At 25.7% G+C, this 16,168-nt stretch overlaps 1 protein-coding gene across 1 annotated transcript; it reads left to right on the plus strand.

Moving 5' to 3' along the window:
* The first annotated feature begins 644 nt into the window (after positions 1-644).
* On the plus strand, positions 645-2,588 carry LOC110658067 (AAA-ATPase At3g50940-like). Its single transcript, XM_021815540.2, has 2 exons — positions 645-2,004; positions 2,136-2,588. Exons 1-2 carry the CDS (start codon positions 994-996, stop codon positions 2,532-2,534), a joined length of 1,410 nt encoding a protein of 469 aa, XP_021671232.2. The 5' UTR covers positions 645-993; the 3' UTR covers positions 2,535-2,588.
* The last annotated feature ends 13,580 nt before the right edge of the window (positions 2,589-16,168 follow it).

Here is a 16,168-nt window from a genome sequence, read left to right on the forward strand (position 1 = left end):
ATATATTATATAATTTATTTTATTATTTAAATAAATATAAAATTATAAATTTATTATATTATATTATTTATTTTATTATTAAATTAAATATATAATTATTAAATTAATATATTATATTATTTAAATAAATATATAATTATTAATCTTTTATATTATATCATTTATTTTATTATTAAAATAAGAAAATAAATATTTTTTTAAGATAATTAAATAATTTTAAAAATATAGATAAAATAATAAAATAATTATTATTGTTAATAGAAAAATTTATAATTAATTTTAAGTTTTTGGATATAAATAAATATTTTATATTTTATGTTATTAATAAAAAATATTTTAATAAAGTTAGAATACATTAATTAAAATATTAAAATTATAAATAAAAAAATAAAAATATTAATAATATTAATTTTCAAGTTAAACAAAAAAAGATAATATGATCAAAATAAAAAATAAAACCAGATCATTTATCACCGATGAGAAAACAAATAAAAATAAATGATACAAACGCATTGATGGTACCATATCACATTCATCACCATCAGCTCTATTTTTTTAAGCTTGTCAAACACCACAATTTACCTGTTTAGATATCTATCAGCTATCAGCTAAACCTAACAGATAAACCAAACACTCTCTAGCTGAGCTGCCTTCGCTTTGCTTCCTTCAGCGGTGGATATATATGTCCATGTCAAAAAAATTAATAAAATTAAATTCATCAACCCAATACCAATGCCCGTTCTAATTCCAATTCCAATTCCTAATCCTAATCCTATTCCAATTCTAATTTCAGGAGCTATAAGATCACATAAAAATCCACAGGTACACCTCTGATTAGACTCAAGTCTGCAGGAGTTAAGGCATCTGCCTGCGGAAAGTTGGAATGTGAAAGGCTGAAGAATAAGCACTAAGCGTGTGGAAAAGAAAATTGCCGTATTTGATCAAAAGACTATTCCCTCTTCTTCGATCACCCTCAAAAATCAAGGGCCTGCCATGGAAGAGTATCTGAAGCTCATTCCCACCACTGCATCGTTAATTTCTGCCTACTCTTCTATCTCAACATCCTTGGTACTCTTCAAGACTGCTTATAATCAGGTCATGCCAAAACAGCTTCAAGAATATGCTGTCTCAAAATTCAGGTACTGCTTCTCACGGAGCGCATCTTATGCCACTTTCATCATCGAGGACTTCTGGTGTGGACTTGGTCGTAATCAGCTTTATGATGCTGCAAGAGCTTATTTATCTACCAAGATTGGACCCCGGAATCTTAAAATCAAAGTTGGCAAGTTAGAGCAGCACAAGAATGTGTCTGCTGCCATTGTAGAAGGAGGGAAAATTGTGGATGTATTCCAGGGCATAGCCATCATCTGGTGGTGTGTCCAGGAAGAACAAGTCACCAATATCTGCAACACTAAGAAGGGCAAAGAATATATGATGCCTCAGGCTCCAAGCAGAAGTTCCTATAAGATCACGTTTGATAACAGATATCGGGGAACAGTTCAGAATGATTATTTGATCCATGTTTTGGACACTTCTGAGGCTTTGACACAAGGTGAAAAGGTTTTGAAGCTCTACTCTCGGCTTGACAGATATCATGAAAGTGAAAGATGGAAATCTGTTGAGTTTCGGCATCCGGCCACCTTTGATACCATTGCCATGGATCTTGAGTTGAAGAAAGCAATAGTAGATGATCTTGACAGGTTCTTAGCAAGTAAAGAATTTTACAGGAGAGTTGGCAAGGCTTGGAAGCGTGGATATCTTCTGTATGGTCCTCCTGGAACTGGGAAATCAAGCCTAATTGCAGCCATGGCTAATTACTTGAACTTTGATATTTACGATTTGGAGCTTTCCAGTATTTCTTCTAGTGTAGATCTAAGAAGGGTGTTGTTAAATACCACTAATCGATCAATACTGGTAGTAGAAGACATAGATTGTAATTCGGAGGTGCGTAATTGGTGCAGACCTATGAATGAAGAACATCCTGTACCATTGAATTATGCCAATGTAAGTAGTCTCACAAATCAGTAATTTGCATTGCTTTCTAATCTATTACTAGTCCTTTTTTCACTGATAAATTTCTTGATCATTTATTAATTAAAATAACTGAATAATCTATCTGCCAATCCAAATTTCAGCCATTACCACTCTCAAGTCTGCTAAATTGCATCGATGGGTTGTGGTCGAGCTGTGGAGAAGCAAGAATCATTGTGTTCACCACTAATCACAGAGAAGTTTTGGACCCAGCATTGCTTAGACCTGGGAGGATGGATATGCACATTCACATGTCCTACTGCACCACTCAAGGCTTCAGAGTCTTGGCCTTCAACTATCTTGGAATTCATGACCACAAACTCTATCAAGAAATCGATGAATTGGTGGAAAGTACAAAGGTCACCCCTGCTTCTTTAGCAGAGGAGCTAATGAAGAGTGATGATGCTGATCTTGCTCTTGGAGAAGTTGTCAATTTCCTTAAGAGAAAAAAGATGGAAGAAGATCAAACTAAAGAGAAAAATAAAAGACAGAGGACTGAATGATATTTTTATATATAATTTCAATTGCCACAGTTGCTGCCATCATTGCCATCTTTATCACAGCTAATTTGATTTGTGTTATTTAATTAATGAAAAAAAAAGTTGAATTTGCCTTTTAAATTCACAATCATGAATAATTAAATTTAAAATTACAAATTTATATTACTTATGGTTAAATTTAGTTAAGTGGGTTAATTTAATCTAAATTCAACTCTGTATATATACTTTAAAAAATTAAAAAAATATTCCAAAAAATAAAAAATAAATAAATAAAAAAATATTTAATATTTTATAGTTTGTTACAAAATTTGTCAAGAACTACAAATTAATTACTCTTTTTCTATACTTTATCTCTCTTCTCTTTCTCTCTTGCTGCTTTTTTATATGTTTTTTTTTTAAATAAATAAATATTTATACTTTCAGTCAAGAGTTAGTAAGTTAAAAATTAAATTTTGAGTCAAATAAATTTATATACTTTTTAATCTAATAATTTTTTTTTCTATTTTTAATAATAAAATATTAAAAATAATAATTTTAGTATTAAATAATTTTATTCATTATAATTCTTCAATTTCTTTTTTGTAATTTTATTTTAAGTAAAAATAATAAAAAATAATTAAAATTTTAAAAATAATATTTTATTATTAAAAATATTATTTTATTAGATAAAAACTTATTTAATCTTAATTTTATTTGACCTAAAATTTAATTTTAAACTTACTGATCCTTAACTTAAAATGCATAGACTTATTATTATTTTTTTTAATAATAATATTAAAGTTGTGATTGCAATTACCACATTGTCACATGTGTGTTTCAATTATTATTTAATTATTTGTTAGAGAGAATAAATTCCCTACAAGTCATGTGTTTTAATATTCTGACGCATTTAGAAATGGCATTTTGTTTAATAATACGACACTCATTGAGATGGCTATATGGATTCTCTTCTTTCACTCTAAACGATTTTAGGTAAAGTACTCGGAAATGCGTAAAAGGTAAGGCCTTCCCATTCAACTAAAATTTTGTTCTCCAGACGGCCTGGTTCTGTCCATAACCCGCCTGCCAGATAACATTTCAAGGAAGACAACCCCAAAACCATAAACGTCACTCTTATGCTGTTAGGTGACCTTCATGAGAAGCATTATTGGTATGAAATATGAGGCCATCTCAAACAAGAAGGAAACTTTATTTTGCAAGTTTAACAATTGAAGCTGCATATGATGAAGTTGTTATACTAAACAGGAGAATGCCAAATATGAACATGAACAATAGTAAAAGCAATATTTAATTTTCTCAGATAAATATTAATACAGAAGAGGATATTTTATCTATTGACGTAGTGTGTAGCACAAAACAAAAATCGACACACGATCAAACCCTTGAAAATAAATAAAATGTAATTCAAGACCTTAATAAATTACAAAATTTAATCCAAAATCTAATTAGGAAAAAATTTAAAAATTCTAATTTAAGTAGAAGATAATCAAAAGACCTAAGCTAATTAGGAATAAACTTATAAGTCCTAAATTAATCAGGAATTACAAATAAAACTAATTGGAAATATAAATAGTACAATATTAAAAGAAATCCTTGTTTAAATAGAAAAGTGAGAATTCCAGAGTTCTTGGACTATTATACATCATCTTCCCTATTTTAGCCACTACGTCACCTATTTTGGAGATTTAGAAGCAAATGGATTTAGATTTCAGACAACTTTTCCATTGCAAACTCCATTTGAGTTTTTTCCAGCTATATTTGAAGATTTGCAATCTTCAGAATCTTCGCATTGTCATTGGTGTGCTCCTGTAGTTCTTCTAAAAATTCTACCGCGTCTTTCATATTTGGCCGTAACTCTGCTTCTATCGACACGCATTTGCGTGCAACTTGAGCTACTTTGGGCATTGGATACAGGCCTGAAAATGCAGGATTCAAAAGTAGGGAAAATCTGTATCTGCTGATACGGTGCCTTGCCCACTCGACTAAATTTTGTTCTTCAATTGGCTTGTTTCTATCTATGGCTTGCCTTCCAGATAACTTTTCAAGCAGAATAACTCCAAAACTATATACTTCACTTTTTACACTAAGACGACCTTCATGAGAAGAATGGACAATGGAGTGAGCTAGGAGTAAGGAAACCATAATTCTTATACAATATAAGGATATGAGTAAATTACTTTTTCTTTCCCGAGTTATGTCAAAATCAACACATCTTTACTTCTACTTCCTCTATTTTGACTCCGTCAAAAATTACTGGACTACCCTTAATTAGATCAGAGATAAATATATTTAGGCTTAATTAATCTAATACCTAAAATTAATTTGTGTTTTGGGGACTCTTGCCTCCACTTTGCACTTGGTCCGATCCAAATTATCCTATCAAGAATGGATGCCTAACAAGAAGAGAAAGGTTTGATTCAGAGGATTAACACGGTTCTACTCACCAACAAGAATCACTCTCGCTGTCGGTGAGCATTTCTACGTTTGTGCAATCCTCTGGACCTCGACCACTACTCTGCTGGCCAAAAGCTAGCCATCAATGTCAGGCATCACTACACCACCATCCTCCACTACTATAACCACCCCAACAACCCCATCTTCCCCAATTTAACTATCGCCCCTCCACCAGAAAACTCTGCTAGATCCCAACAACGGCGACGAGGAGAGCTGCGGGTCTTCTTTCTCGAATTGGGAGTCGTCGACCAATGTGGACATTAATTTTTAACGGAGTGAAAATATAAAGATGTTAATTTTGACATAATTCAGTGATCGAAAAGTAATTTATCCTAAGGATATTTGAATGGAAAGAAGATAGTACAAACAGCATAGATTTGTTCTTTACAAACAGCATAGATTTTTTCTTTTTCCTTTTCCAGGGTACAAGACATGAAGACAGAAATGAAAAGTACGAAATGGAGCAAAGTAGTGAACCAAATGATACCTGTTCTCATATAATCAGGTGCTGCATAACCTTCAGTACCCAAGGCCCTTGTGGACACATGGGTTTTACGACCTGTTGGCCCATCCTTGGCCAATCCTAAATCAGAGAGTTTGGCATTATAGTTCTGCCATGTTTACAAATAAAATAAAGTGCGTCACAGAGATGATAATAATACGAGTTTTGTAATTCAGACAGCAATCAAATTTATCAACTGCACATTTTCACATACCGAATAAAGTAGGATATTGGAAGTTTTGAAGTCTCGATGTATTACATCAGCCTTGTCACGAAGAAATGCTAGAACCTTAGCAGCACCAAGGGCAACTTTCATACAAAGAACCCAAGAGAGTGGTTGAAAGTGAGAATCAACTGCTCCAATAATTACATGTTTGAGGTCACGCGAAAACTTACACTTCGAGTTAGAATGTTGAATTGTTGGAGTTAAATTTAAGATTGTTTTGACGTATTCTTTATTTATTTGTTAAATTTAGATTTAACTCCATAATCATATGATTGTGGATATAATATATTGAGATATTTTTCCAACATGAATTGCCAGAATGGAGGAAATTATGATTCAGTCACTTCAATGTAGATAATTCTCCAAGCTTCCATTGGACATATACTCATACACCAGAAGCCGGTGGTCATCCTCTAAGCAGTAACCAATCAATTTCACAATATTTGGATGACGTAGCTGCCCCAGGTATTTGATTTCTGTCTATTGTTCAAGAAGCACTACAAAATTTATCATACTATTTTTAAATATCGTCATATATGCATTGCATTAAAAGTAAAACCACAAACTGCAGGATATATAAAGATGTGCAACAAAATAGAAGATCTAATAAATCATTTGCAATTATCATTGACCATTTTTCACCGTCAAATGCATTTTGGAGCATGAAATATGCCAATGCATAGTGCTTAATGGTTTCTTTGATAGTACCTTAAACTCTTAAGCGGGGAAAAATATGCATTCCATATAAAAACCATTCTTGTTGACCTTGGCAACCCTTTTTGTTAAGCCTCTTTACAGCAACAGGCATGCCAGTCTTAGGCATCACAGGCTTTAATGAGTGCTCATCAATCCACCCTTTGCAGACAAAACCAAAATCACCTCCTCCCAATACAACATCTTTACTGAAGTTACTTGTGGCTTCTTTTAGTTCACTGAAGCCAAAGCTCTTTAAATTGTGTGACTGTAAGATCTCACCATTTGTTTGGGGAGTAGAAGGCTCTGTGGCAGATGAGACCTTGCTGCTGGAGTTACTCGTATCATTCCTAACTTTGCCAACACATTTTGGATTCACTTCTATGCATATTAATAACACACGTCATACAAATAACGTTACATGATTGAGGACTAATACATTTATGTATGGACTAGTATAGCCTAATACCATGCGAAAATATTAAGCTATAAGGTCTCAGTTCAAACACCACAAGAATCAAATCAACCTAAAAAAACATCCCAAAAGATTAGTGGCTCTTGATGAACTAATAAGACTTTGCTCATTGTAGTTGTTATCTTTCTTTTATACATTTCACCTGAATAACATCCTAAACATTATTCATTGTTAATAATTTTCTGAACATATACATACAGACCATTTAGTTTTGACGTTAGTCTATACCACTGAGAACATTTATCTACACTTGGAACATATTTTGCGTAAACATCTATTCATTTGAAATCGCAAGTGTTCTGGGCTTTGCCCATTTAATGAAGAAGGTACTGTATATAGAATTTCTTGCCTTAAACAAGAATTGAAGACTAAACAGAAAGGATGGCTACACTGGTTTATTACGAAGAAGGCATCTTGTATGAAATTCTGCATTTCTTCTACATAAGTGACGCCAAATTAGAGTGGTTATATTCTATGTTGATAGTTGATACTTAATTGATTCTTGCAATCCAAAGCCCCATGTCAACTCAACGTCTCAAATTAGATGTAGCCGGCTTATATTGGCTTAATCAGTAATGGATCCATAAATATTTCAGTGGATACTATATATATATAAATTCAGTAAATGTTAGTGTATCATACTATTGAAGCTCTATTGAATCTCAGAGTAGACTAAATTTACGAGCCTAAAAATGAAGATAAAAACTAAGCCTACCTTTTCTCAGCAACCAAACAGAGTATCAATTTCAAGAATGTAAACACAAAGAATGAACATAATGAGAATGTATCGATTTAGTTATACGTGTGAAATCGCAAACATGCCAAAGTGAGGATCACTCTGGGATTTTGCTTCTGAACTAAAGCACAACCACATGAAGACAGGACTGAAATCTTCACTCTGAACTTTGAAAGAAGAAGAAAAGAACGGGCTTTTGACAAAAAAAGGTGTAATAAAAAATATAATAATTCAAAAAAAGGGTGAATTTTAAATTAATTATAAAAAAAGAGTGAATTATGTTGAGTTAGACAAGATGAGTGCGGGACGCTAATTATAATAGCATTTTTAAGGTCCAGACGCGTCCGCATCAAAAATTTAAAAGGAGAGCAGCTTTCCTTGTAATAATAAAAAATTAATTAAAAAAAGTTTAAAGGTTGAACACTACTTATACTTATAGCGTCCAACCTTTTTTTTTTAATTTTTAATAATTTTATTTTATATTTTAAATAAAATATAAATATTATTTTAATAAATAAAATTATAATATGTAATATTATATATTATAATATTTTTATTATAAATATTATTTTTTAATTTAAAATTAAATTAAAATTTAATAAAATAAAAAAATTAAAATTAAAAAATAAATAATTAAAAAAATTTAAGAAAAGTTGAATGCTACTCGTTCAACTTTTTTTTTAATTTTTAATTATTTTATTTTATATTTTAAATAAATTAAAAATATTATTTTAATAAATAAAATTAGAATAATTAATATTATATATTATAATATTTTTAATTATTTTATTTTATATTTTAAATAAAATATAAATATTATTTTAATCAATAAAATTATAATATTTAATATTATATATTATAATATTTTTATTATAAATATTATCTTTTTAATTTAAAATTAAATTAAAATTTAATAAAATAAAAAATTAAAATTAAAAAAATAAATAAATAAAAAGGTTTAAAAAAATTAGATGCAGTCTAATTTTTTTTAATTATTTTATTTTATATTTTTATTATAATTTTTTAATTTTTTTTATTTTTTTAATTTATTTAAAATATAAAATAAAATAATTAAAAATATTATATAATATATAATATTAATTATTATAATTTTATTTATTAAAATAATATTTTTAATTTATTTAAAATATAAAGTAAAATAATTAAAATTTTAAAAAAAAGTTGGACGCTAGCATCCAACTTTTCTTAAATTTTTTTAATTATTTATTTTTTAATTTTTAATTTTTATTTTATAAAATTTTAATTTAATTTTAAATTAAAAATAATATTTATAATAAAAATATTATAATATATAATATTACATATTATAATTTTATTTATTAAAATAATATTTATATTTTATTTAAAATATAAAATAAAATTATTAAAAATTAAAAAAAAAATTGAACGCTACTATAAGTAGCGTCCAACCTTTAATCTTTTTTTAATTAATTTTTTATTATTACAAGGAAAGCTGGACGCTATTTTCTCCTTTTAAATTTTTGACGCGGACGCTAATTTGAATAGCGTCCGGACCTTAAAAAAGCTATTATAATTAGCGTCCCGCACTCACTACGTCCAATTCAATATAATTCACCCATTTTAGTAATTAATTTCAAACTCACTCCTTTTTTATATTTTGTATTTTTCTATTACACCTTTTTTGTCAAAAACCCGAAAAGAACCCTGTAAGAGAAGGGAAACGACCCTTTCATTTCCGAAAAAAAAAAAGCTAAGCAAGTTGAATGGTTCATTTGCTTTCATGAACAAAATACAAATCTCACACCAAGCTAAATTCTAACCTCAGGAGTTTCAAGCCAACTCCTCCTTCATCAATAGACACAAATCCTACCCTCGCATCCTGTGCAAGTCTCTCTTCATTCTCCTCTTTCTTATTGTGTTATTAAATATCACATCCTGTCACGCGTTTTCATAAAGACAACGTCATTAAACTTCCATAACTAGAAAGTAAAAGTTTTAGTGTGCGTTTGATAAGGGGTTATAAAGGTTAAATAAGTTTTAATTTGAGGTAATTATTAATTTAGCCTATCGAAATTAATATTTAATCCTCAATAAACTATAAATACTCAATAAAATATAAATATTAATAATATAAAAAATTAATTTAATCTCTTAAAACATTCAAACAATATTAATAAGAAATTAAATGTTACAAAAATAATAATTATCCTTTATTATGAAAATATCTCTTAAAGTTAACATATTAATATATTAATTATTTTATAAATAAAATTATCTTATTTTATAAATAATACTTTTATTAAAAAAAATAATTTTGAAACTTCAAACACAATACTAAACACACCCTTATTCTCATCTTATAATTTGTAATTTTAATTTTAAATATTTAAAGTATTACTTTATTGAAAATACATTATTTGAATGTATTATTTTAAATGATAATTATGTATTAAGTTTAATTATTAATTATATAATGAATATTTATTAAAGTTATATTTTGAGTTTTGAAATTAGCATGAGCAGCCCCCCTCTTGAAGTTCCCACTCCTTGTTTTCCCTCTTCGACGAGACTCCCCCTCCGGCCAACTCCACCACGCAATGTCAACAACTCTGGGCAACTGCAGGGAGACAATCGGCGGCTATGTTTGTCAAGTTCAGCAGCGATACGGTGAAGAGAGAGAAAAAGAACACCGATGAAGCTTCTCAGGCAATTGTCCGTTATTTGATGGCGACGGTTTCAATAACGTCAGACTCACATTCCTAGTTTTCATTTCCAACCAGTGGAGCTCGATTTAGCTTATTGCGCACGTGTTCCATCTTTGGCCTCTTGCTTGGATCCAATGACAATTGTATGCAAGTTGAACTGCTTTGAACACGTTTAGGACTTGTTTGGATTAATCGTTGAATACAATTGATAGCTGTTACTGTTAGCTGATAACTGATATTGATGATAGTTATTTTATGTTAAGTATTTGATAAAATTATATTTAGCTGTTGCTGTTAATATATGAAATGACTAATAAGAGTATATATCATATAATTTATTTTATTATTTAAATAAATATAAAATTATAAATTTATTATATTATATTATTTATTTTATTATTAAATTAAATATAAAATTATTAAATTAATATATTATATTATTTAAATAAATATATAATTATTAATCTTTTATATTATATTATTTATTTTATTATTGAAAAAAGAAAATAATTATTTTTTAAGATAATTAAATAATTTTAAAAATATAGATAAAATAATAAAATAATTATTATTGTTAATAGAAAAATTTATAATTAATTTTAAGTTTTTGGATATAAATAAATATTTTATATTTTATGTTATTAATAAAAAATATTTTAACAAAGTTGAAATACGTTAATTAAAATATTAAAATTACAAATAAAAAAATAAAAATATTAATAATATTAATTTTAAAGTTGAATAAAAAAGGATAATATGGTCAAAATAAAAAATAAAACTAGATCAGCTATCAGCTAATGAGAAACAGCTCTAAAAATAGAGCTGATACAATGCAGCTGATGGGTATCATATCAGTTGCCTATCAGCTATCAGCTCTATTTTTTTAAACTTACCAAACACCACAATTTACCTGTTTGAGTATTTATCAGCTATTAGCTACACCCAATAGGTAAACCAAACACCCCCTTAGTCTCTTTAAATTCATTAATAGAGTGATTAATCTGATTTAATCGGAATACACCTTATAAAAAGACACAGTTGGTAACATGGGTTTTAACATCATTTAGCCTTAATACAAAGTATTAAAGAATTATCTCTATTTTAATAAAATTAATTAATTAATTTTTACAATTTAAAAATATATCAATTGATCTTTATATTTTTGTTCTTTATATTTTTGTTTCATTTACTTTTTAGTTTCTCTAATTATTTTAGATTTTAGTTTGAATTTTAATTAGTCCCTATAATTTTAAAAACACAAGTATATAATCTTTCTTATTTTTTTATCCCTTAAATTATTTAATTTCCAAAATAATAATTTTTCTCTCCTTTAAATATATTAACTAAAAAAAAACTAGATTTAAACTGAATGAAAGAATTACTAATGTATTTTTGAAAGTTTGAGAATTACATAGTTAGTTCATTAAAATAAAAGGATTAAATAATAATTAGTCTTTATATTAATTATATAGTTTAAATTGACCAAAACCAATTTTAAACTTACTAGTTTTTTATTTAACGTATTACGCATGATATTTATATCCATTATTAGTATTTATAATTTAATTTTTTTAAGTATATAATTTTTTAATAATTTTGATATATTGTATTAGATTAATATCACTTAATTAAACAATAAACAATCCATTAAATATAAAATTTTTTAAAATTATAGTATTTTAAAATATTAAATTTTATAAAATTTTATAATTAAAAATTGAAAACAATTTTTAGCTACAAATTCTATTTTATGGCAATAAGAAGGATAATTTTATCTCGACACATTTTTAATTATTCTTTTTATAATTTACATATAAATATTAAATGTTAAATTTCATTATTTAAATTAAAATAATAATATTATTAATTTAATTAATTTTATAAATAAAAGTATTAATTAAAAATTAAAAACTATAAAATATCTATTAAATTAAAATTTATTTTATCTTTAATTATATTATATTTTTGTGAAAAGCAATCTTTTATAATTAAATTTAAGTAGTAATATGTAATAAATAAATAAAAATACCAATAATAACTATCAAATTGAAATAAAAATTCTAATATTACTATATGCATGATTTGTCTAATTTTTTTCATCATCAAATATGTGATATTAAATTTTAAAATTTTAAAATTTAAAATTTAAAATTATAATTATAGTAGAATTATAACTATAATTATAGTTATAGAATTATAATTTTATCTATGAATATCTTTTCATTAAACTCAACTACTCAACTCAACTCAACTAAGCCTTTATCCCAAAAATTTGGGGTCGGCTATATGGATTCGCTTTTTCCACTCTGAACGATTTTGGGTTAAATCCTCAGAAATGTGTATTGCTTCTAAGTCATGCTGTACTACTCTCCTCCAAGTCAATTTAGGTCTACCCCTTTTTTTCTTTCTATCCTCTAGCCTAATGTGCTCTACTTGTCTAACTGGAGCCTCCGTATGTCTACGCTTCACATGACCAAACCACCTCAATCTCCCTTCTCTCAACTTATCTTCAATTGGCACCACTCCTACTTTTTCTCTAATACTTTCATTACGGACTTTATCTAGTCTAGTATGACCACTCATCCACCTTAACATTCTCATCTCTGCAACTCTTATCTTAGATGCATTATGAATATCTTTTCATTAATAATTTTTAATATAATTTTTAATCACAAATCAATTTAAGCAAACAAATATAATAATAATTATTATAAATAATTAATATTAAATAACAAATAAATATAATAATAATCATTATGAATAATCAATTAACTTTTATAATAATTAACAATATAAAGAATTTTAATTAGAATTTGTTAAAAAAGAATTTTAATAAAATGGTAATTTATTAAATAATCGTTCGTTAGAAAACAAATATGTCACATATTAAATTAGATTTCATATGCATGTGTTGTTGTAAATAGAATTTGAACACTCACTATTTTTTGAATTATAATTATATATATTTATTATAATTTAGAATTAAAATTATATTAGAATTAAAATTATTAAAAAATATTAATAAAAAATTATAATAGCCAATTAAATTAGTCACTCATTGTAATACTATTAAATTACTAGGGGTATTTTAGCTAATCCCAATGTTTCTTCCTCCTTTATGCATTTATATATTACTAATTTTTTTAAAATGTGTGGTAGCATGTTATTATGCTTATTATAAAAACTCGTAATTTAATTTGTTTTGTATAATTTTCTATTAAATTTTTTATATATTATATAATATTATCATAATATTATAAATATTATAAATAATTATTTAAATTAAAATATTAATTTTAATGTAATATATATTAATTAATTATATAAATAAAAATATTTATTAATTTAAAATTATTTTGTAATCAATCATATTTTTATGAAAGTGATGTGTTATACTATTAACTTATAATATTAACTTAATTATAAAATTAAATGTAATATAATAAAAAATTATAATAATAAATTTTAAAAATATAAATGGATAAAAATGTTTAAAAATTAAAATAAATTAATAATAAATGTAAATTAGCTCATTGAATTTAATTCATGCAAACTCTATTATTTTACATTTTATTAAAAAAAAAGTTTGATTTGCATATATATTTTTTTAATTTTTCATAATTTAAAATAATATTAACTTGTATAATAAAATTGTGTATCTAGACTACTATGAAAGAAAATTATTTTTAAAATTAGAAATAGAATAATTTTTGAAATGAATTTTTGTTAGTTTATTATAATTTTAATTTTTATTAATTGATATTTTGAAATTTTATATTATCACAATGTTTAATATAAAAAATTTTAAAATATATTTAACAAATTAATTATTTAATATATTTAATAAGTATTTTTATTTTTTGAAATTATAGATTATATTATATATGTTATAAATACATTATTAATTTAATTATAAATAAAAATTTAATTATGCATGTTTTAATTAAAATTGATTTTATAAGTGTTATTTATGTATATTGGATATGAATTATATATATATATGTATGTAAAATAATTTTTAAAAAATAAAATTTATAAAATAAAAAATATAAATTTATATTATTAATATTATAAAAATATTTTTATTAGTTTAAAAAGTTGGTTTTTTGTTAGTACTTATATATATATATAATGCATATAGTCTATTTTTGTAAATACACCGTATGTATTATGTGTTTAATTTTTAGTTAGAAAAAATATTTTTATAAAATTAATTTCAGCTTTAATTTTTTCTTTATTTCGTAGTCAGCGTGATTGAGTATAATATGATTCTCGATTTAATTATTAATAAAAAATTAGAACTATATCAACACAATCAAATAAAATTAGTCCAATAAGATTTGGTTCTTATAATATTTTTTTTATTTCAATTCTTATCTTTTTTTTTTCATTCAAAAGAATAAATTACTTTTAAGTTTAAATTTAATTGTCTTTAAAAATTTTTAATTAGTATTGATCTTTAATTAAAATTAGATAAAATTCCTGTTCATTTAATAAATTTTAAAATTAATAATAATCTTTGGATGATTTATATTTTTTTATTATCATTTTTATAAATTATAGTCATTAAAATATTTAATTTTAATTAATATTCATAATTTTATAAATATTAATATATTGTTTCATTGTAATAAAAAAAAAATCTTAGATGAAAATTAACTTAAAAATAATATGCAACTCATAAAATATTTTTAAAGATATATAATAAATTTTTAATTGTAAATACCAATTTAAAAAATTAGATACTAATAAAGTATTTTATTTAATATTGTAATATGATTAAATTTTTATTTATTAATTTCTTATTTTAATTAATTGCTTCTTGTGAAATTTTATATTTAATTGAAGTTAAGTATAAATAGAATTAAGAATTTTAAATTTATATTAACTTTAAAATTATAAATTTTGAATTTATATAAATTTTAAAATTAATTTAAATAATAAAATTATAATTATAATTAATTTTATGAATAATAGGTAATTTGGACAAAACAAATGTTTCTATTTAAATATATTATTAAATATTAATAATAAAATTTAATTTAATGATATTAAAATTACCTTTAAAATTATAAATTTTTAAATTTGAATTAATCTTTCATTAATAAACAATTATTGACGCACCACCATTCTTAGTATAGAAATTATTATGATAAGTAAAAAAAAAAAAAAATTCCATTTCCACTAATATGTATGAAAATCTCGAAGTATAACTTTTGCCTTAATGCTAAACCAGTTGCAGCACGAAGAGCTATTTCTGTACGCTGATTCCAAGATGCCAAGGGCCGGCTTGGCGGTGAATATAAAAGTGGAATTCTTAATTACAGGGTTGATCACGCAGAGAATACCTAAGAGATTAAAAATGGAAGGGGTACTGACCAGCCATTTTTAAATACCATGGGAATCGTTCTGGTTAAGCATTTTGACAGCAACAAGCATGCCTGTCGCAGACGATGCAGCTATTGACGAATGCTTGTCAATCCAGCCATTGAATACTCTACCATAGCCACCTTGATCCAAAACATTGCTCTGATTGAAACCCAAGGTGGCTGCTTTTAATTCACTGAGGCTAAATATCTTCAACTTTGGACACTGCAGGACCTCACCCACTTCTGAAGTTATTAACGCGTTCATATCATTTCTCCTGCCTTGGCTACTATGTCTTGGGTTCACTGCTTTTATTTTTTGTGAAAATGAATCAGAAAGATTCATACTTGAAAATAAGAGAAAGAAAACCTGTTAATCAAACTAGATAGAGCTGTGAAATTTCAGAACAGAAGATACCAGGACGGCTGGGTTTCACTCCTACACTGGGACATGGTCCCGTGAGCCCCATTTGCCAAAGAAAACCTAGGCAAACTAGC

Source organism: Hevea brasiliensis, chromosome 8, assembly GCF_030052815.1.
Source record: "Hevea brasiliensis isolate MT/VB/25A 57/8 chromosome 8, ASM3005281v1, whole genome shotgun sequence".
Taxonomy (NCBI): domain Eukaryota; kingdom Viridiplantae; phylum Streptophyta; class Magnoliopsida; order Malpighiales; family Euphorbiaceae; genus Hevea; species Hevea brasiliensis.